This window comes from Scyliorhinus torazame, chromosome 1 (genome assembly GCF_047496885.1).
Source record: "Scyliorhinus torazame isolate Kashiwa2021f chromosome 1, sScyTor2.1, whole genome shotgun sequence".
Classification (NCBI taxonomy): Eukaryota; Metazoa; Chordata; class Chondrichthyes; order Carcharhiniformes; family Scyliorhinidae; genus Scyliorhinus; species Scyliorhinus torazame.
The window spans coordinates 100,429,215-100,453,608 of NC_092707.1; the positions used below are offsets into that span (position 1 = coordinate 100,429,215).

Consider the following 24,394-nt stretch of genomic DNA (forward strand, 5'->3'; position numbering starts at 1 on the left):
AACATGAACATTTTCTGATTGCATTTCTGCTTTTTCTTGCTCCACCTGATGTAGGGCTTTTTCCTTGCTGTTCAATACTAGTTGCTGGTACAGTTCTGGGAACATGTCCACATCTTTGAAAAGGAAATCATTGGGATTCCTGGTTCAGGTTTCCCAAAAGATATACCATTACATTTTCGGATGGGTTATGTACCTCTCTGGCGCTATCATTTGGTTTGTTCGGGTTTTGTCTTTTACATTTTTGTCATTTTCCGGGGAGGGGGGTGGGTTTCTCCACACCTTTTTAAGATCTGCATGCTCCTCCACCTGGAGATTAAAACATTCACCAAAGGAGCACATGACAAATCTAGGCAGAATATTAACCCACTGAGGGATGGAAAGTTCCCTTGTAAAAGAATAAATCTTAAGAAAGAGAAATGCAAATATATGGGCAATTCTATTTGAGATCCTTCACTGTCGCCGGTCAATATCCTGAAACTCCCCTCCCCCCCCCCGCCCAACGGTACTTACACCAGAGAGACTGCAGAGGTTCAGGAAAGCGGCTCACCAACACCTTCTCAAGGGCAATTAGAGATGGGTAATAAAAGCTGGCCTAGCCAGCAATGCCCACATCCCGTGGATGAATTTAAAAACAGATAGATGTGCAAGAAATACACGGGTCAGAAGAAAGATATAGAAAATTGAAAACATGCCTAGACATACAGGTGTGTCACAGTTGAGGTCATACCTGGATATTCTTAATTATTATCAGAAATATATGTACATTAAAATGAGCAGATAAAATTGCACTAATAACCAGACTGCGTTAAAGGATTTGGAAATATGAGAAGAAGTTGAGGGTATATTTGCACGATTGAAGCAGTTATTTAGAAAGGCGGGATTTGTGTCATGATTTGACCTGCAGTTGTCAATAATGATTACTGTGATGCAAGTCATAAACCCCTACAGTGCAGAAGGAGGCCATCCAGGTCCAGTCCCCCGCCCACCCAGCAACCTAACCTTCATATCTTTGGACACGAAGGGCAATTTATCATGGTCAACCCACCTAACCTGCGGATCTTTGGACTGTGGGAGGAAACTGGAGCACCCGGAGGGAACTCATGCAGAAATGGGGAGAACGTGCAAACTCCATACAGTCACCCAAAACTGGAATTGAACCCGGGTCTCTATCAGTGCTAACCATCGTGCCTCAAGCTGCCCATTTGGTGTTGTAGTGTTTTTTTCATACCGCTTTCCCAATGAAGGTGAATCCAATGCAGTTTGCACCAAAAGCTTTATCAAAGACTTTTATCAAAGCTTTATCAAAAGAGAAGAAATATCTTCCACTGGAATGCAAAGTCTTGGCGATCATAGAATCCATAGAATTCATTGTGTTTGTACTGAAAAAGGTTTACTTGCACGTACACAGACAGAAGTTCAAACTCATTACAGATAATAAACTATTGACTGTCTTGCTAGACCCACATAAAGGGCTCCCAGCTGACAATGCAAAAATGGGCAATGCACCTCGCAGGATTGGACTATGGCAGTAACTACTGCAGTTCAAAGGAAATTAGCATGCAGATTGCTTGTCAATGTTACCTGAAACCAAATGTGTCAGTATGTCATGTTGATGCTTTGCCATGCAAATTCGCAATCAACCACGCAAGAACACCATCCTTTCCAAAGTCATGAGGTATAGCTTGGATGAACGCACAAGCGATTGAAAGAAGGAAATTTGAAACCCTTCCACAATCGCAAACAAGAGATCTCAATTGAGCACAGAATTCTCATATGGGGAATAGAATGATTATTACAGTCAAACTGAGCAGTGCTGTTCCAACTGAGCTGCAGGAAGGTCCTCTGGGAGCCACGAAGAAGAGGTTATGTCTGTTGGGTCCAGCTTGAGGATTGAAGTGTGTTCTAAAGCATGTGTCCCCGATCAGGCTGATGACATGGAATGTGAGAGGACTGAATGGGCCAGTCAAGCGGTCTTGCTTAAAGGCGGATGTGGCATTCTTGCAGGAAACACAACTGAAGATCGGAGATCATACCAAGCTAAGGAAAGGGTGGGTAGGTCAGGTCTTCCACTCCGGATCAGATATGAAGACGGGTGGGGTGGCGGCCCTAATAAATAAGCAGGTAGTGTTTGAGATGGGGAACATAGCAGCAGACACGGGGAGAGGTTTGTAATGATGAGTGGGAAATTGGAGGGGATGCCGGTGGTCCTGGTGAACGTTTACACCCCAAATAGGGACGATGTTGAATTCATGAGGCGGGTGCTGGGAAAGATCCCAGACCTGGACATGCACCAGATGATAATGGGGTGGGGGGGAGGGGATTTTAATACGGTTATTGAGCTGCAATTGGATCGGTCAAGTCCGGGGTCAGGGACGGTATCAGCGGTGGTGAGGGAATTGAAAGGGTTTATGGAGCATATGGGAGGAATGGACCCATGGCGGTTTGGTAAGCCAAAGGCAAAGTAATTTTTGTTTTCCGTCCATGTATACAGGGTGTACTCCCGGATCGACTATTTTGTGATGAACAGGACTTTTTTGGCGGGAGTGGTCGGCTCGGCGTACTAGGCGATTGTGGTCTCGGACCACGCACCCCATTGGGGTGGACTTGCACTGGATCATGGGGGTGGGGGGGGGGGGGGGGGGGCGGTGGGCAGCGCCCGCAGTGGAGGTTAGATGGGGGATTATTAGCAGATGAGGAGGTTTGTGAGCGGGTGAGAGCTACTATTCGGGTGTACGTGGAGCTGAATTCACCTGAGGAAGGAGCTGTGCTCCGAAAGCTAGTGATTCGAAACAAACCTGTTGGACTTCAACCTGGTGTTGTAAAACTTCTTACTGTGCTCACCCAGTCCAACGGCGGCATCTCCACATCATGTAGGTCATTGTGAAGGCCAAAGCAACAAAATGATTATTTTGCTTAGCACTGGATACTCCTCGGAGATGTTCCTCCAGAATTGCTGACAGGCCCATGGAAATGTGGCGCGTTGTTAATGTGCTGTCACAGGCGAGGCACATAGGTTTGGGCGGCACGGTAGCACAGTGGTTAGCACAGTTGCATCACAGCTCAAGGGTCCCAGGTTCGATTCCCAGCTTGGGTCACTGTCTGTGTGGAGTTTGCACGTTCTCCCTGTGTGTGCGTGGGTTTCCTCCGGGTGCTCCGGTTTCCTCCCACAGTCCAAAGATGTGCAGGTTAGGTGGATTGGACATGCTAAATTGCCCTTAGTGTCCAAAAAGGTTAGATGGGGTTACTGGGTTACGGTGTTTGGGTGGAGGTGTGGGCTTAGATCGGGCGATCTTTCCAAGGGCCTTTCTGAATGGCCTCCTTCTGCGCTGTAAATTCTGTTAGTTCATTTGGAGTCAGTTGTCAGTTAATAACTGACTCTGGGGTCTCAAACTCAAAAGAATTTTCCACCCACCTCTTCTCTTTCAAAATCTTCAACTTCACCTCTGGAAAGTAGCGACAAAGATTGTTGATCAGCGCAGCCAGGGGAGGCTGAACAAGGCTTGCCAGCCTATTGACAGTTCCCTGACTAACACTGGGTGTGATTTAACAGGAAAAAACAGAGTCCTGCTATGGGTGCATTTAGCAGGGTGTTTCTCAGCATCTGCAGCGCTGAAATCAACCCCGCCAACAAACGGGACTCTTTTTTATCTGGCGCGGAACGCCCCGCCGAGGCCGCACTTACCGTCATCGCCTGCACTAACGAGCTGAGCTCAGCTCGTCCGTACAGGAAGAGATCGGGGAGCCATATTTAAATGCAATCCTGATCTCTCAACCCACCACCCGGTCTCCGGAGCCCCCCAATGCCCCAAATTACTTGGTGGGGGGGGGGGGGGGTCCTCGAGCACCCTTCACCTTTCCTCATAAGGGCAGGGCAGCCCTGGGTCCGATCCCTGGCACGGGCAACCTGCCACCTGGGCACCATGGCACTGACAGCTGGCACCCTGGCAGTGCCACCAAGGCACCCTAGCAGTGACTGGGCATGACCCAGATCAGCATATTTAAATGAGCCGTATAGATTTTTTAAATATATGATTACCAGATTCTCCCGGCGTCTGGGACTCAGTGGCCATGCCTGTGAGATCTCGCCAACGCACCATTTAGTACTGGTCCACACAAACGCGGACCAGGCATAATGGCACCTGGGTGGTCTCCCAGGCCATTGAAGACCCCCGAGAGGCACTCTGGCAGTGCCACCCAGTCACCCTGGCAATGCCACAGTGGCACTGCCAATGTGCCAGGGTGGCACTACTAGGCTGGCAGGGGTGCTGTCAGGGTGCCAGGCTTGCAGAGCCCAGGTGCCCAGGCTCATGGTTGGCAATGCCAGGGATCGGGCCCATGGGGGCCTTACCAGGTAGAGGGGGTGGTCCCGGGCTTCCCCAAGGTTGGGGGTTGGAGGGGTTTAAACCAGTGGGGGGAGGGGCTTGAAAGGTGGGGGTGGGGGGCAAAAGATCAGAGCTGCCAGATAAATTGGGGTTGCGATCTGCGAGGAGCCTTTCCTCTGGGCTCGCCAGCAGAGAGAGTGCCATTGAATAGCGGGATGGTTCTCGGTGCTTCAGCCCCCAAGAAACACCCCGCTAAACACGCCTGAAACCGGACAGGCAATTTTCGGGTGAATCGGACTCAGTATGTTGTAAATAAATGTTTGTTGTTTCATACCTAGCTTGTGAGCCAAGGTTATTACAAGTCCCCAGGTTTTTTTTGTTCTTCCACGGGATGTGGGCATCGCTGTCTGGGCCAATATTTTTTTATTGTCCAATCCTTTTTTAAAATTTAGAGTATTCAATTCTTTTTTTTCCAATTAAGGGACAATTTAGCATGATCAATCCACCGTACCTGCACATCTTTGGGTTGTGGGGGTGAGACCCACGCAGACATGGGGAGAATGTGCAAACTCCACACGGACAGTGACCCCCGATCGAACCCGGGTCTTTGGCACCGTGAGGCAGCAGTGCTAGCCACTGCGCCACCGTACTGCCTCTTTATTGTCCATCACTAATTGCCCTTGAGAAGGTGGTGATGAGCTGCCTTCTTGAACCGCTGTAGGCACACCCACAGTGCTGTTAGGGAGGGAGTTCCAGGATTTTTTTTTTTATTACCTTATCAGAGTTACAAAGCCAGGGCTCAGAGTGTGGACAGGGCCAAACCCCTAATCCAGCTCCTTGTCTGCTCCAAAAACCAATTCAAATTGGATCTAATTCATGGTCCCTACGAGAGAGACATACCAAATCCAGGCATTACACCTGACCTCATGCACGATCTTAGGTGGCGATGTTTCCCTGTATCTGCTGCCCTTGTCCTTTTCGATGGCAGTAGTCATGGATTTGGAACATGCTGTTTAAGGAGCTTTGGTGAGTTACTGCAGTGCATCTTGCAGATGGTACGCCTGGCTGCTATAGTGTATTGGAGGTGGACGTTACAGGTGTTGAAGGTGGTGGATGGGATGCCAAGTGGGCTGCTTTGTTCTGGATTATGTTGAGCTTCATGAGTGTTGTTAGTACTGCACTCATCCAGGCAAGCAGAGAGTATTCCACCACACTCTTGACTTGTGTCTTGTAGATGGTGGATAACTTTGAAGAGTCAGTAGGTAAGTTATTCTCCACACAATTCCCAGCTTCTGACCTGCTCTTGTAGCCACAGTATTTATATGGCTGGTCCAGTTCAGTTTCTGATCAATGGTGACCCCCAGAATGTTGATAGTGGGGAAATTCAATGATGGTCATTGCCTGACACTTGTGTGGCGTGAATGTTATTTGTCAGTTATTAGCCCAAGCCTGAATATTGTCCGGGTCCAGGTATTGAGCAAGAGGTCAGCGAGAGCGAGCCCTCCACCCAAGAAGCCTCGGATGAACTTGTATCTGAGATCACCACTGCAGATGTCAGAGCAGCCTTCTCGAAGGTCAACCCACGGAAAGCCACTGGCCCGGATGGGTTACCCGGACGAGCACTCAGGTCTTGCGCGGATCAGCTGGCGGGGGTATTCGCAGACCATCTTCAACCTCTCTTTACAACAATCTGAGGTCCCTATCTGCTTTGAGAAGACGACCATCATCCCTGTACCAAAAAAAAGCCAAGCAGCGTGCCTTAATGACTATCGTCCAGTGGCTCTGACATCCATCATCAGGAAGTACTTCGAAAGGTTAGTCATGGCACGAATCAACTCCAGCCTCCCGGATTGCCTTGATCCACTACAGTTCGCCTACCGCTGCAACAGGTCCACAGCAGACGCCATCTCCATGGCCCTGCACTCTACCCTGGAACACCTAGATAAAAAAGAGACCTATGTCAGACTTCCATTTATCGACTACAGCTCAGCCTTCAACACCTTTATTCCTACGGAACTCATCTCCAAACTCTGTGGCCTTGGCCTCGGCTCCTCCCTCTGCGACTGGATCCTGAACTTTCTAACCCACAGGCCACAATCAGTAAAGATAGGCAACAACACCTCCTCCGCAATCATCCTCAACACCGGTGCCCCACAAGGCTGTGTCCTCAGCCCTCCTTATTCACCTATGACTGTGTGGCCAAATTCCTCTCCAACTCGATTTTCAAATTTGCTGATGACACCACCGTAGTGGGTCGGATTTCAAACAATGACGAGACAGAGTATAGGAATGAGATAGAGAATCTGGTGAACTGGTGCGACGATAATAATCTCTCCCTCAATGTCAATAAAACAAAGGAGATTGTCATCGACTTCAGGAAGCGTAGTGGAGAACATGCCCCTGTCTACGTCAATGGGAACGAAGTAGAAAAGGTCGAGAGCTTCAAGTTTTTGGTGTACAGATCACCAACAGCCTGTCCTGGTCCCCCCATGTCGACACTATAGTTAAGAAAGCCCACCAATGACTCTATTTTCTCAGAAGACTAAGGAACTTTGGCATTTCACCTACGATCCTCACCAACTTCTACAGATGCACCATAGAAAGCATTCTTTCTGGTTGTATCACAGCTTGGTCTGGAGCCTGCTCTGCCCAAGACCGCAGGAAACTACAAAAGGTCGTGAATGTAGCCCAATCCATCACGCAAACCAGCCTTCCATCCATTGACTCGATCTATAATTCCCGCTGCCTCAGAAATGCAGCCAGCATAATTAAGGACCCCACGCACCCCGGACATACTCTCTTCCACCTTCTTCCGTCAGGAAAAAGATACCAAAGTTTGAGGTCACGTACCAACCGACTCAAGAACAGCTTCTTCCCTACTGCCATCAGACTTTTGAATGGACCTACCTCGTATTAAGTTGATCTTTTCTCTACACCTTGCTATAACTGTAGCATTATATTCTGCAGTCTCTCCTTCCTTCCCTATGTACGGTATGCATTGTTTGTACAGCATGCAAGAAACAATACTTTTCACTGTATACTAGTACATGTGACAATAATAAATCAAATCAAATCAAATCAAAGTCTTGCTGCATTTGCACATGGACTGCTTCAGTCTGAGGAGTTGTGAATGGTGCTGAACATTGTGCAATCATTAGCGAACATCCCCACTTCTGACCTTATGATGGAAGGAAAGATTCTGCAATCATGTACGGCACGGTGGCACAGTGGCTAGCACTGGTGCCCACAGCACCAGATACCTGGGTTCAATTCTGGCCTTGGGTGACTGTGTGGAGTTTTCATGTTCTACCCGTGTCTGCGTGCGTTTCCTCCAGGTGCTCCGGTTTCTTCCCGCATCCAAAGATGTGCAAGTTATGTGGATTACACATGGTTAAATTGCCCTTTAATGAGGGGACATGAATTCACCATTCCCACCATCTTCCCAAACATCTTCAAATAATATTCTATGGGAGTTGGGCTCTGCATTCCCTCTGGCAACCCCGCGATTCTGATATTCTGCCTCCTGGAACCATTCTCCAGATTGTCGACTTTGACCTTCAGTGCTGTATTCACACTGGCCACGTGCAACATCTCAGCCTCTTCTATCGACTGCCTTTGTCTCTCAAATTCTGCCATCAAGATGCCGCTAAGCATCTTGGCGTTAGTGGAGTGGACGGAGTCGCAGCAGCAACCTTCGCCATTTTCTCCACCAAAGAACCCCGAGAAGCCTCTGATTCCGTTGATGAACTTTCTTCAACTTTCTTTGCCCTGTTCCTTTGGGCATTTCCCATATGTGGGCTCCTTGTACCATCGATCAGATGGGATTTTAAACAATAGTATCCCAAGAAACTGGGCGAAAAGGGCTAAAAATTCAGTGCACTGGCGGGAGCCATCTCGTGTGCATCTTCCCTCGGCATACGCCACTGAAAGTGCTCCAAGGAGGCAGTAACAATGACCCTTGCTACCCCCCTCTCTCCCCCCCAACAGCACTCCCACTCCCCTGTCAGCTTCCGTTCCTTATTCATTGGCCAAGAATTTATCTCCTCACCTTTCTCCACGGGAAATTCCATCTGACATCAGTCCAATGAGTCTCTGCTGTATCTCTGCCCTGCAAAACCCATAAACTGCTCCTCATTGATAAGCACCCTCCCGCTTTTTGGAACACTGATAAGATGTGAAACGTATTTGTTAAATTCATTCCTCACCCAGCTCAGGAATGCTGCAGCTGAATCAAGCAAACCAAGAGCTCAGGGTTATCTCGAGCCTTCCCACATCCTAAAGCTCTGGAAGGCAGATAAACGACGTCCGAACTGTGGTCACCCTTGTTAGAAAATGCTGTGGTCACTTTCACCCTCTTAAGATGGCAGGTGATTTTTTTCTCCCTGCTACCAAAGCAAAATACTGCAGATGCCGTCGTTTTAAAATAAGCCACACACCATCCTGACTTGGAAATACGTCGGCTGGCTGCTCCTTCACTGTCGCTGGGCCAAACTCCTGGAACTCCCTTCCGAACAGCACTCTGTCTATCTCCAGCCTTAAATACATTCAACAATGGAGCATCTGCAACCCTCTTGGGTAAAGAATTACAAAGATTCACAACCCTTTGAATGAATAAATGTCTCTTCATCGCATTTCCAAATGATTGTCCCCTAAAGGCACCAGTTAGACCTCAGCTGGAGTATTGTGTACAGTTCTGGGGGCCACACTGTAGGAAGAAGGTGAACGCATTGGAGAGAGTGAAGAAGAGGTTTACAATAATGGTTCCAGAGATGAGGGGCGCTATTCTCCCCCCCCACGCCGGGTGGGGGAATCGCCGGGGTGCCGCACGAATCGCGCCACGCCGCCCCGACCCCCACACGCGATTCTCCCACCCCCCAGAAACCAGCGGCGCGCGATTCGCACCGGGCCGCTCGGAGAACCGGCAAGCGGCGATTCTCCAGCCGGATGGGCCGAGCGGCTGCTACGACCCGAAAGGTTCCCGCCGGCGCCGTCCACTCCTGGTCGCTGCCGGCGGGAACTCTGCGGGAACGCTGGGGGCGGGGGGGGGGGGGGGGGGTGGGGGGGGGGGGGAGGGGGCTCCTTCACCGGGGTGGTCTCCGATGGGGTCTGGCCCGCGATCGGGGCCCAACGATCGGCGGGCGGGCCTCTCCCCCGTGGGCCTACCTCCTTCCGTGCGTGGCCCCAGAACACTGGCTCCATGTTGGTTAGGGGCAGGCGTGCGTAAGACGTTCCCTGCGCATGCGCGGGATGGTGTGGCCCAACTGCGCATGTGCAGGATTGGGCTGCCCCAAATGCGCATGTGCGGGTTGGCGCGGCACCCATCTGGTGCCGCGTAAGGACGTTGGAGCGGCATGAACCGCTCCAGCGCCGTGCTGACCCCCTGTGGGGGTCAGAATAGGTCGTGCCCGAGCCCTGTTTGCGCCGTCGTGAAACGCAACGGCGTTCACGATGGCGCGAACACTTGGCCTCAATATCGGAGAACCGCCCCGCAGAATCTTCAGTTATGAGGATAGATTGGAGAGGTTGGGACTGTTCTCCATGGAGAGAAGAAGACTAAAAGGAGAATTGATAGAGATGTTCAAAATCATGAGGGGCCTGAACAGAGTAGATCGCGAGAAACTGTTGCCGCTTGGAAAGAGATCAAGAACAACAGGACCATAATTCTCCGATTGTTGTGATTCAATTTTCCCGCCAGCAACACAACCCCACCAATGGGTTCCGCGGGAAGATAGAACCCTGCTGCTGAGAAACATGTGGCTGGCAGACCGTAGAATCCCGCCCGAGGGCACAGGTTTGAAGTGATTTGCAAAAGAAGCAAATGTGATGTGAGAAAAAAAGTTTTCACACAGCGAATGGTTCGGGTCTGGAACGCATTGCCTTTAAGTGTGATGGAGGCAGGTTCAATCGAGGCGTTCAAGGGGCTGTAGCTGATTATTTGAATAGAAACAATGTGCAGTGGAAAAGGAAGGAGAATGGCACTAAGTCATGATACTCATTTGGAGGGCTGGTGCAGACACGATGGGCCATATGGCCTCCTTCTGCACCGTAACAATTCTCAGATCCTGTGATTGTTATGCTGAAACCGCACCCCATTTGGTTTAGATTTCCTAGCCAGGGGGAAACAATACCCCACCCCACCCCTTCAGAATCTTGCACATTCAATGAGACCCTCTCTTTCTTCTAAACCCCTGAGGTTATAGATCCAGTTCATCTCAGCTGTCATCATTGGGGAACTTTCCCATCCCAATGCTCAAGCTAATGAACTTTCACCATCATCTCCAAGACAACCTCTTTAAATATGTGGACCAAAACTGCACACAGTAGTCCAGGTACCCTCACCAAAGCCCTCTACACTTGGCGCAAGTATCCTCCACTCCAATCTCCTTGCAATAAAAGCGAATTTGCCATTCCCCTTCCCAATTGCTTGTGCACCCACAAACTAATTTCCTGTGCTCATTGTAGAAATATTTTTTGAATATAAATTTAGCGCAGACAATTATTTTTCTTTTTCAATTAAGGGGCAATTTAGCATGGCCAATCCACCTAACCTGCACATCTTTGGGTTGTGCGGGTGAAACCCACGCAGACATGGGGAGAATGTGCAAACTCCACACGGACCATTGTAGAAATATACCCAAACCTTTGAGAACATCAACATTTAAAAGTCTGGGGCGAAATTCTTTGTAATCGGCGCGATGTCCGCCGACCGGCGCCAAAAACGGCGCAAATCAGTCCGGCATCGCGCCGCCCCAAAGGTGCGGAATCCTCCGCATCTTGACCGGCTGAGCCCTAACCTTGAGGGGCTAGGCCCACGCTGGACTGATTTCCGCCCCGCCAGCTGGCGGGAAAGGCCTTTGGTGCCCCGCAAGCTGGCGCGGAAATAACATTGCCGGGCGGCGCATGCGCGGGAGCATCAGCGGCCGCTCACGGCATCCCCGCGCATGCGCAGTGGAGGGAGTCTCTTCCACCTCCGCCATGGTGGAGACCGTGGCGAAGGCGGAAGGAAAAGAGTGCCCCCACGGCACACGCCCGCCCGTGGATTGGTGGGCCCCGATCGCGGGCCAGGCCACCGTGGGGGCACCCCAGGACCCCGGAGCCCGCCCGCGCCGCATTGTCCCGCTGGTAAGAGAGGTGGTTTAATCCACGCCGGCGGGACAGGCATTCCAGCAGTGGGACTTCGGCCCATCCGGGCCGGAGAATCGCTGTGGGGGGGGCTCGCCAACCGGCGCGGCGTAATTCCCGCTCCCGCCGAATCTCCGGTGCCGGAGAATTCGGCAACCAGCGGGGGCAGGATTCACGCCAGCCCCCGGCGATTCTCCGACCCGCCGGGGGGTCAGAGAATCTCGCCCTGGGGAAGGGTGAGGATCTTCATTTTGGTAATAAAAATAAAAAAGCAGAAAGAAAATTTTGCTTTTCTATTCTTATAGCCAAAATGAATATCCTCACCCTTCCGCACATTCCGTTTCCACCTTGTTGCACAATGGTCTATGGCTGGAATCCTCTGGCCGTTTACTGGCGGGGGATGATTCTCTGGCTCTGTTGGCAACCCTATTCAGCTCTCCTCTATTCACTGCCTACCAACTTGAAAAAGTCCCATTTATGCCCACTTTCTACTTTCTGTCCATATCCAATCTTCTATCCTTGCTAATATATTACCCCCAAAGTCCCTTAATTCGCTTGTGAATCTTTTGTGTGGCACCTTATCAAATGCCTTTTGCAAATCCAAGGGTACTTGGATCTCATGGTTTCCCTTTATCTACCCTACTCGCAATTTCCTTGAATAAATTTGTAAGTCATGATTTCTTTTTTATAAAACCATGCTTTAAAACCAGGCAAGGCAATGACATTGTGCTTTGTCACTGGACTAGTAATCCAGAGACCCAGGTTAATGCTCCTGACAACCCAAGTTTGATTCCCACCATGGCAGGTGGTGGGATTTGAATACAAAATAAAATCTGGAATTAAATGTCTAATGATGACCATGAAAGTCCAATAGGCCCCGAGGACCATTGGTCTCTCGCTCCTTTTGAGAGAGAGCTGACTGGTGGTGATTTAACCTGAGGGTCATTGCCTGAGGCGAGGGACAAGGTTGAGAGGGCGGGGCCTTCATGGATAACCTCAGCCGGTAGAGGAATTGAACCCGCGCTGTTGGCCGTCCAGCCAATTAAGCTAACCAACCTCCAAATAATGGCCATGAAACCATTGTTGATTGTCGTAAAAACCCCATCTGGTTCCCTAATACCCTTTCAGGAAGGCTATCTGTCGTCATTACCCTGTCTGGCCTGCATGTGGCTCCAGACCATGGTTGACTCTTTTTAAAAATAAATTTAGAGCACCCAATTTTTTTTTTCCAATTAAGGTGCAATTTAGTGTGGTCAATCCATCTACCCTGCACATCTTTTTGGGTTGTGGGGGTGAGACCCACGCAGACACGGGGAGAATGTGCAAACTCCACATGGACAGTGATCGGGGCCGGGATCAAACCCGGGTCCTGGGCGCTTGAGGCAGCGGTGAAAATCGCTTATTGTCACAAGTAGGCTTCAATTGAAGTTACTGTGAAAAGCTCCTAGTCACCACATTCCGGTGCCTGTTCGGGGAGGCTGGTACGGGAATTGAACCGTGCTGCTGGCCTGCCTTGGTCTGCTTTAAAAGCCAGCGATTTAGCCCCGTGTGCTAAACACTGCACCACCCAGCTGCCCGCGTGGTTGACTCTTGAATGCTCTCTGAAATGACCCAGCAAGCCACTTAATTCACGGGCTGTTAGGGATGGGAAAGCAATGCTGGTTCAGCCAGCAATGCCCACATACCCTGAACAAATAAAAAATATGTTGACTCTGTTGAATCATACCAAGATTTTCGAAGTGCATTGCATTTTTTTTAAAATTTAGAGTCCCCAATTTTTATTTTTTTTCCATTTAAGGGGCAATTTAGTGTGGCCAATCCACCTAACCTGCACATCTTTGGGTTGTGGGTGTGAAACGCACGCAGACACGGGGAAAATGTGAAGTGCATTGCTAAGACTTCCTTCCTAATTGATTGCAGCATTTTCCCAACAACTGATGTCAGGCTAACTGGCCTGTATATTTCCCTGCTTTCTCTCTCCCTCTTTTCTTGAATACACTTGCAGCTGGGACAATTCTAGCATCCAAGAAATTTGGGAAAATCATAGTCACACACACACTATCACTGGAGCCTCTTGCAGAACCCTCATCTCCAGCTCCCAAACCTTCCATCACCATTTTCCGTCTCTCTCCATATTGTTGATACTAACATGTTAAGTGTCCCTCTGAACTGCTCAGTTTTGTTTCTAATTGGCTTCTTCTTCCATTTTCAACTTTGCCTAAATCGAAGTTTGAAGGTTCGTTGGCGTAACTACCTCACCCCAATTTATTTTTGGGGGATGTGGGCGTCGCTGATAAGGGTTGAGCTGAGTGGTTGAGCTGAGTGGTTTTTCCAGCCGATTCTGAGCTGTGGCTCTGGAGAAGGCCACATGGTGGGCCAGACCAGGTAAGGGTGGCAGACTCCCTTCCCATGAGCCAGATGGGTTTTCACGGCAGTCAACGACAGCTGCCTTAATTGAGTTTAAATTTCACCAGAAGCTCAGTGGGATTTGACCGCATGTTTCCAAAGCATTAGCCGGGGTCTCTGGGTTACCACCATCTGGCTAGCTTGTAGGGGCTGGTTTAGCACAGTGGGCTAAACAACTGGCTTGTAAAGCAGAACAAGGCCAGCAGCTCGGGTTCAATTCCTGTACTGGCCTCCCCGAACAGGTGCCGCAATTGGCGAATTTTCACAGTAACTTCATTTGAAGTCTACTTGTGACAATAAGTGATTTTCATCTTTTAATTTCTCCCACAGTATCTTTCAGGGTCCCTTAATATGCAGTTCCTTGACTGAGGAGACTGAGGGAGGGACGTGATTGAAATGTATAAAATTTGAGGGGAATCGATAGAGTGGACAGGTAAAAACATTTCCCCTTGGTTTGGGGACCAATGACCAGGGGCATAGATTTAAGGTAAGGGGCAGGAGGTTTAGAGGGGATGTGAGGAAATCCTTTTCACCCAGATGGTGGTGGGAACCTGGAATTCACTGCCTGAAAGGGTGATGGAGGCAGAGACCCTAATAATATTTGAGAAGTATTTAGATATGCACTTGCGATATCAAGGCTATACAAGGCTCTGAGCCAAGTGCTGGAAGGTGGGATTCGAATACTGAGGTGGTTGTTTTTGACCGGAGCAAACGCGATGGGCCAAAGAGACCTTCTGTGCTGTAGACTTCTATAACTTCCTCACTTTCTGCAACCTACAGGCATTTAATCCATAATCTTCACCCTTTAAACCTGCGCAGAGCACAGCTGTGGCTTGTTTTTCTCTCTGGCTCGCGTAGAGACCGCTGGCACTTCCCAACGCCAATCAGCCATGGTTTTGACCTGTCAGTATTTGGCAATCCGCCAACAGTGGAACTGATGTCAAAAACCCCGCAAGGATTAAGCCCCCCTTCAAAGTTTACTCCAAAAAAGCATAGTTCCAAATCAAAAGTACAGACAGCGCTGCTAATAAAATTGTTATAGTCACTAGTTAAGTTATATTACCCCTACCAGCACAGATTGTAAGGTTTATATGGTAGCATTAATGAGGTAAAGTTCATTCTAATATTAATTGTTAATAATGTGTTTATTGGTTTATAAGCAATCCTGGAAGGCTATCTTTAATTTTAATCATTCTTCGTTTGTAAATAAATTTATCACATGTTTACAAGGTGCTATAAATATTTTCCTCATTAAAGTGGAGATATATCAACCTGGAAAAGGATCTCCTGGGTCAGATACAGCATTTAGAGCAACGTTCTGATGAATTAACTGCTCATTTAACTTGTTCAGAATTACATAATTATTACGGTGCAGAAGGAGACCATTCGGCCCATCATGTCAGTAGCAGCTCTCCAAACGAGCATTGTGACTTAGTACCATTCCCCTGCCCTTTCCTCCGTACCCCTGCACATCGTTTCTAATCAAATAATCATCAAACGTACGTCCTTGTATAAGGTAGAATGTACCTCTTGATATATGGGGGAATGTACCTCCTGCTATATGAGGGAATGTATCTCCTGATATATGGGAGAATGTGTATCCTCTTACATTGTGGAATGTACCCCCTGGTACATGGGGGAATTTACCTCCTGGTGTATGGTGGAATGTACCTCCTGGTATATGGGGGAATGAATGTCCTGGTACAGGGAGGAATCTACCTCCTGGAATATGGTGGAATGTACCTCCTGTATATGAGGCAATGTACCTCCTGGTATATGGGGGAATGTACCTCCTAGTATTTGGGAGATTGTATATCCTAGTATGTGAATGAATGTAGCTCCTGGTATATGGGAGAATGAACGTCCTGGTATAGGGAGGAATATACCTCCTGGTATATGGTAGAATGTACCTCCTGGTATATAGGAAAATATACCTCCTAATATATGGGGGAATGTACATTCTGGTATTTAGGGGAATGTGCCTCCTGGTATTTGAGGGATTGTGCCTCCTGGTATTTGAGGGAATGTACCTCCTGGCATTTGAGTGGATGTACCTCCTGATATATGGGGGAAAGTACCTCCTGCTATATGGGGGAATGTACCTCCTGATATATGGGAAAATGTTTTAGGGGCTGGTTTAGCACAGTGGACTAAACAGCTGGCTTGCAATGCAGAACAAGGCCAACAGCGCGGGTTCAATTCCCGTACCGGCCTCCGCGAACAGGCGTCGGAATATGGCGACTAGGGGCTTTTCACAGTAACTTCATTGAAGCCGACTTGTGACAATAAGCGATATTTATTATTATTATTATTATTATTATGTGTATCCTGGTATATAGGGGATGTACCTCCTGGTATATGGGGAATGTATCTCCTGGCATTTGGGGAATGTACCTCCTGGTATTTGGGGGAATGTGTATCCCAGTATTTGGGGAAATGTACCTCCTGGTATATGGGGAATGTACCTCCTGGCATTTGGGGAATGTACCGCCTAGTATATGGAGGAATGTATATCCTGGAATTTGGGGGAATGCACCTCCTGGCATATGGGAGAATGTACCTCCTGACATTTGGGGAATGTACCTCCTAGTATATGGGGAATGTACCTCCTGGCATTTGGGGAATGTACCTCATAGTATATGGAGGAATGTATATCCTGGAATTTGGGGGAATGCACCTCCTGGCATTTGGGAGAATGTATCTTCTGGAAAATGCGGGAATGTACCTCCTGGTAAATGAGGGAATGTACCTCCTGTTCTTTGGGGGCATGTACCGCCTGGTATATGGGGGAATGTACCTTCTGTTCTTTGGGGGCATGTACCTCCTGGTATATGAGGGAATGCACCTTCTGTTCTTTGGGGGCATGCACCTCCTGGTATATGAGGGAATGTACTTTCTGTTCTTTGGGGGCATGTACCTCCTGGTATATGAGGGAATGTACCTCCTGGTATATGAGGGAATGTACCTCCTGTTCTTTGGGGGCATGTACCTCCTGGAATATGGGGGAATGTACCTTCTGGCAAATGAGAGAATGTACCTTCTGGTATATGGAGGAATGGACCGCCTGGTATATAATAATAATAATAGCTTATTGTCACAAGTAGGCTTCAATGAAGTTACTGCGAAAAGCCCCTAGTCGCAATATTCCGGCACTTGTTTGGGGAGGCTGGTACGGGAATTGAACCCACACTGATGGTCTTTGTTGGAGGGCATTTTGTGATACTGGACTATGATATAAATTATAGGTGGCCCTGTAACTACATTTGTGCTCCTATATTACTTTTGAATAGTTCAGAACTGATGAAACAAAAGGTACTCATTGGCTTAGATGCCTGTTTAGAAGAGGCAATTTGTAGAAATAGATAATGTGTACACAATGCTGTTAATATCAGAAAAGACACAAAATGGCTGAACAAGCCACATTCCCTGTAAACTGTCTCATGAGACCCAAGCGTGGGTATGTATAGAGAGTGTCCCAACAGACGCTGATAACAGCTTCACAGAACAAGGCATGCAATGTATCCTTGATAAGCTCAAGGCATACAGCTGTAGACAGGACACATCATTATGTTAGTTTTGAATGACTTCTGTATGAAGTTAGGGGCGGGTAAGACAACACCCACTTTAACCATATATGTGATAACTGGGATGCTAGGAAAATTGACTGACTGTGTGTAATAAGTGTGATGCGAATATAGTTGATTGATTGTATGTAAATGAGAATACAAACTAATTCCGCCCCTTGAATCTGTATATTAACCCATGTGAGCTTTAGCTCAAGTGAGAGAAGGCTGTCAAAGGCTGCGGAGTCTGAGACCTCCTCTTCCAGAATTCTGACATAATAAACTGCTTTTTTAACTTATACTCAGGCCTTCGTGTGAATATTTTCACCTCTAACAGTCTTGTTCTGCATTACAAGTCAGCTGTTTAGTCCATTGTGCTAAACCATCCTCTGCTATGGGGAATTTACTTCCTGGTACATGGTAGAATGCACCTCCTGTTTTATGAGGGAATGTACCTCCTGGTACATGGTAGAATGTAGCTCCTGATGTATGGGGGAATGTACCTCGTGGTAGATGAGGGATTATACCTCCTGGTATGTGGGGGACGTACCTTCTGGCACATGCTAGAATGTACTTCCTGGTATATAGGGAAATGAACCTCCTGGTATATGGGGAAATGAACCTCCTGGTATATGGGGAAATGTACCTCCTGGTATATGGGGAAATGTACCTCCTGGTATATGGGGGATGTACCTCCTGGTATATGGGGAAATTAACCTCCTGGTATATGGGGGATGTACCTCCTGATATATGGAGGAATATACCTCCTGGTATGTGGGGGATATATGTCGTGGTATATGTGGGAATGTATCTCCTGATGTATACGGGGATGTACCTCCTGTAATGCAGCCGTAAATTATCCCAGTTTCTTTCCCCACTCAGATTGGAGCTTCTCTCTTTGCCAGTAACATCGGCAGTGGTCACTTCGTAGGTTTGGCTGGGAATGGTGCCGCTGGTGGAATAGCTACAGGAGGATTCGAATGGAATGTAGGTATCTACATTAATCTGACTTTAATCTGCATTTATGATTGCACAGGACAGTATCTAGAAGCCCAGTCATAGGTAATCTGGCAAGAGACTGGAAAATTAGATTAATAAATTGCAGTGTAGATGGCTTTTTAGTTTCAAAGAACAATGAGTCATGAGTCTGCTTATTGCAAATGAGCAAATACACTTAAAAAAATGTTTTAAAATCTTTATTAGTGTCACAAGTAGGCTTACATTAACACTGCAATGAAGTTACTGTGAAAATCCCCTAGTCACCACATTCTGGTGCCTATTCGGGTACACTGAGGGAAAATTTAGAATGTCCAATTCACCTAACTGTGGTGATCTGTACATCTGCACATACACCAGGGACTCCAGCACAGATGTAACAGCCACAGCATCACTAGAGGGCAGCATCAGAGGCGGGTATACAGGGTCCGACCCAAGGGAGGATCCGCCTCTTTCAGAAGCACAAGGGGAGTGAGCAGCAGCAGACAGAGACAGCTCAGCATAGGCAGTTAACCTTAGTTTCACTGGTGATACCTCTTGACTGTATTAAACGTATTTTATTACAAACATGTATCAAAGCAGGTTACAGCAAATAAACACCCCAGGAAACATACTTCCCAACAATCAATGATACAGTGTACAGATTTTTCCCATTTTTCACCCCCCCCGCTCTCCCCATCACCCTATCCCCAGCCCCTGCGATGAACAATTCCTCGAACATGGTCACAAACATCCCCCACCTTTTCGCAAACTCCCCCACTGAGCCCCTTAACTCATACTTTATCTTCTTTTTTTTAAAAAAATATGCTTATTCAAAATGTTTCCAATAAATTTTTACAAAACACTCCAGAAAGGAAAGAAAATATACAAAAGAGACATAAAAAGGGCATTACACCAACACACAAAGCAACTTAATCCTCTAACCATTGAACTATCTAACAAACTAAGAACAAAAATGGGGCAAACGCCCCTTACATAAACCAAAACAAGAACCCCCCCCTCGGGTTGCTGCTGCTGCTGACCTCCACTTCACGTTCCGCGAGAGAGTCCAGGAACGGTTGCCACCGCCTGCAGAACCCCTGCACAGAACCTCTCAAGGCAAACTTTATCTTCTCCAGCCTGAGAAACCCCGCCATGTCACTGACCCAAGCCTCTACGCTTGGGGGCTTTGTGTCCCTCCACATTAGTAAGATCCTTCTCCGGGCTACCAAAGAGGCAAAGGCCAGAACTCCGGCCTCTTTCGACTCCTGCACTCCCGGCTCGTCTGACACCCCAAATATCGCTATCCCCCAGCTCGGCTTTACCCGAGTGTCCAAGACTCTGGACATAGCCTTTGCGAACCCCCTCCAAAACCCCTCAAATGCCGGACACGCTCAGAACATATGGGCGTTATTTGCCGGGCTCCCGAACACCTCACACATCTGTCCTCTACCCAAAAAACTTACACATCCTCGCCACTGTCATATGCGCCCGGTGCACCACTTTAAGCTGGATCAGGCTGAGCCTGGCACAAGACGAGGAGGAATTAATCCTGCCCAGGGCGTCAGCCCACAGGCCCTCATCCAGCTCTTCACCCAGCTCCTCCTCCCACTTGCCCTTCAGCTCCTCCACCGAGGCTTCCTCCGCCTCCTGCAGCTCCTGGTAAATCGTCGAGACCTTACCCTCTCTGACCCACGCACCCGAAATCACCCTGTCCTGTATCCTCCGGGCAGGCAGCAGCGGGAATTCCCCCACCTGTCTCCTCATAAACGCCCTGACCTGCATATAACTGAAGGCAATTCCTGGGGGTAACCCACATTTCTCCTCCAGCACCCTCAGACTGGCAAAAGCCCCGTCAATGAATAGGTCCCCCATCCTTTTAATTCCCGCCCGATGCCAACTTAGAAATCCGCCATCCATCCTGCAAACCTATGGTTGTTCCGTTTCGGGGAACAAATCGAGGCCCCCACCTCCCCCCTGTGCCATCTCAACTGCCCCCAGATCCTCAGTGTCGCCGCCACCACCGGGCTCGTGGTGTACCGCGTCGGCGGTAGCGGCAACGGTGCTGTCACCAGTGCCCCCAGGCTAGTACCCACACATGACGCGCCTCCAGTCTTTTCACGCCACCCCCTCTCCCTCCATTACCCATTTCCGAACCATTGCCACATTAGCTGCCCAGTAGTAGCTACACAGATTTGGCAGCTCCCCTTCAGTCAGTACAGCAGCAACCCAGTTCCCCACCCCCCCCCCCACCCCCCCTCACCCGACCAGGCAGTTGCCTAGCCCCCTTGCTCCCCCCATCGCACTCACGTAAGTCAGCTGACTCCTGCTGACCCCGGCCGCTCCCGCCTCTGCCGACGATCCCCCTCGAAGCCCCCCCGCCCCCCCAACCACCCCCCCCCTCCCCCTACGAGCCAGTGCGGGCTCACATCTGGTACCGCCCCCCGCATCAGGCCACGCCCCCCCCCCCTTTTGCACGGGAAAAAGCCCGCGTTTTCTGCCTGGGCCAGCCCCGCCCCCTGTGGCACAGCTCCTTTCTCCTGCAGCCTCTCCCCAATTCCCAACGGCCCAGGGCCTCCGGCCCCCCCTCCCCCCTTCAAGCGCGGGGAACAGCCCCTCCAAATCGATACACGTGCCCAGAAAACACACACATCAAATCAAACCCCCCTTCCCACTCCCCAGCATCCCCACAACCTGCAGCAAACCATTAATTTGAGGCCAGCTTTTCATTTTGGCGTATCAAAATAATGGTGTCGGTCCTGAAAAGTGACCCACAGCCGCGCTGGCTGCAGCAGCCCAAATTTCACCCCCTTTCGATGGAGAACCGCCTTGGCCCGGTTGAATCCTGCCCTCTTCTTGGCCAGCTCTGCACTCTAGTCCTGGTAAATGCAGATTTCAGTGTTCTCCCACCTGCTGCTCTGCTCCTTCTTCGCCCACCTCAGGACACACTCCCTGTCAGTGAAACGGTGAAACCGCACCACCACAGCCCGCGACGGTTCATTCGCCCTCGGCCTCCTTGCCAGGACTCTGTGTGTCCCATCCAGCTCCAGGGGCCTCGGGAAGGCTACCGCACCCATTAGTGTGCCCAGCATCGTGGTCACATATGCCCCGACATTCGACCCTTCCACACTTTCAGGGAGACCCAGAATCTGCAGATTCTTCCTCCTCGACCTGTTCTCCAGGTCCTCAAACTTCTCCTGCCACTTTTTGTGCAGCGCCTCGTGCGCCTCCACTTTCACCGCCAGGCCCAGGATCTCATCCTCGTTGTCAGAGGCTTTCTGCTGCACCTCTTTAATCGCCGTCCCCTGAGCCCTCTGGGTCTCCACCAGCCTCTCGATCGACACCTTCATAGGGGCCAACATCTCTGCCTTCAACTCCGCAAAGCAGCTTTTCAAAAATTCCTGCTGCTCCCGAGATCACTGAGCCCACGCTGCCTGATCTCCACCCCCCGCCATCTTGCTTTTCCGCCCTCGCTCTCCTCTCTTTTCCAGTGCCGCTTTTTTGAGCACTCCGTTCCTGGTCCACTCCATACAGTGCTGGGGGAACCTCACTGCTGCCTTCCCACATCGTGAATCGTCGTCCAAAAGTCCGTTCACGGCGGGAGCTGCCGAACGTGCGACATACCCAGGCATAGCTGCAACCGGAAGCCCCTCTTGACTGTATTACATTTAGTTGAGCTCTGGAAACAGAACAAACCCTCTGAATAAAATATTTGTGTTAACTGGAAGTCTACAATCTTTATTCAGACTTAGAGAATAACATACTAACCTGCAAATCTTTTTGACTGTGGGAGGAAACCGGAGCACCTGGAGGAAACCCACACAGACATGGGGAGAACGTGCAGACTCCGCACAGACAGTGACACAAGTGGGGATCGAACCCGGGTCCCTGGCGCTGTGAAGCAACAAACATAGAGAAGGTTCAACGTAGAGAAGGATTAAATTTTTTTCAATCACTTTAACATTTCCTCCATTAAGCACAGACCCACACGGAGTGCAATTCCATGGATCCACCTCTATCTTACCGAGTGGCCCTTTTCCAAGTGAGTCCACCAATCAGGGGTGATCAGGATATGTAACCTGCTCACATCATCACATTGAACCCAAACCTTTGCCTGTTCCCGACCCCACCAAATGCCAGTGCCCGCATCGCCCAGTAAAATACGGTCAAACCGCAGGCAGGAGCAAGACGTAAAGCACTGAGGGCAATTTTCACCCTATATTTGATTGTTGGATTGGATTTGTTTATTGTCATGTGTCTCGAGGTACAGTGAAAAGTATTTTTCTGCGAGCAGCTCAACAGATCATTAAGTCCATGAGAAGAAAAGGGAATAAAAGAAAATACATAATAGGGCAACACAACATATACAATGTAACTACATAAGCACTGGCATCGGATGAAGCATACAGGGTGTAGTGTTAATGAAGTCAGTCCATAAGAGGGTCATTTAGGAGTCTGGTGACAGTGGGGAAGAAGCTGTTTTTGAGTCTGTTCGTGCGTGTTCTCAGACTTCTGTATCTCCTGCCCGATGGAAGAAGTTGGAAGAGTGAGTAAGCCGGGTGGGAGGGATCTTTGATTATACTGCCCGCTTTCCCCAGGCAGCGGGAGGTGTAGATGGAGTCAATGGATGGGAGGCAGGTTCTGTGATGGACTGGGCGGTGTTCACGACTCTCTGAAGTTTCTTGCGGTCCTGTGGCGAGCAGTTGCCATACCAGGCTGTGATGCAGCCCGATAGGATGCTTTCTATGGTGCATCTGTAAAAGTTGGTAAGAGTCAATGTGGACATGCCGAATTTCCTTAGTTTCCTGAGGAAGTATAGGCGCTGTTGTGCTTTCTTGGTGGTAGCGTCGACGTGGGTGGACCAGGACAGATTTTTGGAGATGTGCACCCCTAGGAATTTGAAACTGCTAACCACCTCCACCTCGGCCCCGTTGATGCTGACAGGGGTGTGTACAGTACTTTGCTTCCTGAAGTCAATTACCAGCTCTTTAGTTTTGCTGGCATTGAGGGAGAGATTGTTGTCGCTACACCACTCCACTAGGTTCTCTATCTCCCTCCTGTATTCGGACTCATCGTTATTCGAGATCCGGCCCACTATGGTCGCATCATCAGCAAACTTGTAGATGGAGTTGGAACCAAGTTTTGCCATGCAGTTGTGTGTGTACATGGAGTAGAGTAAGGGACTAAGTACGCAACCTTGCGGGGCGCCGGTGCTGAGGACTATTGTGGAGGAGGTGTTGTTGTTCATTCTTACTGATTGTGGTCTGTTGGTCAGAAAATCGAGGATCCAGTTGCAGAGTGGGGAGCCAAGTCCTAGGTTTTGGAGCTTTGAGATGAGCTTGGCTGGGATTATGGTGTTGAAGGCGGAGCTGTAGTCAATAAATAGGAGTTTCCTCACATTTGCCCGCTGTGTTCCAAATTTTCCAGTTTCCCACAATGCCCCACACCCAACCAGGATTGATTCCCCAAAGTTATCCTGATTGGCCAGCTCAGAATTGCACATGACCTAGGATTGGTTGCTAGTTGTAATAACTCATTTCATTCCAATACTTCTTGCTCAGGATTTCTAATCATCATGCCTGCCTCAATTGGAAATGATGATAAACCCCAACTTTCCTCACCCCACTCCTATTCCATCCCCACTGGGCACAACACAGACAGCTCAAAAACTGACTAACAAACAGACCTGACCAACAGGCCCAAATGAAAATCCTGAACAATTAGAAAAGGCCTGAACAAAACGCCTGAATGACTGCCCTGAATAATTACAAAAGACCTGATCAACAGGCCCGAATGACATCCCTGAACAATTACAAAAGGTCTGAACAAAAGGCCCAGCAGCACAGTGGTTAGCACTGCTGCCTCACAGCACCAGGGACCCAGGTCCAATTCCGAACTTGGGTGACTGTGTGGAGTTTGCCGTTCTCCCAGTGTATGCATGGGTTTCCTCTGGGTGCTCCGGTTTCCTCCCATAATCCAAAGATGTGCAGTTTAGGTGGGGTTAGG

The 24,394-nt window shown here is 49.2% G+C and overlaps 1 protein-coding gene across 1 annotated transcript in view; it reads left to right on the forward strand.

Annotated features, from left to right (window-relative positions):
- The window catches only part of slc5a1 (solute carrier family 5 member 1), a 228,870-nt gene that overhangs the window by 47,388 nt on the left and 157,088 nt on the right, over positions 1-24,394 (forward strand). The window contains exon 3 of the mRNA XM_072498635.1: positions 18,296-18,400. Within this exon, the coding sequence (XP_072354736.1) occupies positions 18,296-18,400 (105 nt within the window). The remainder of the gene's footprint in view (positions 1-18,295; positions 18,401-24,394) is intronic.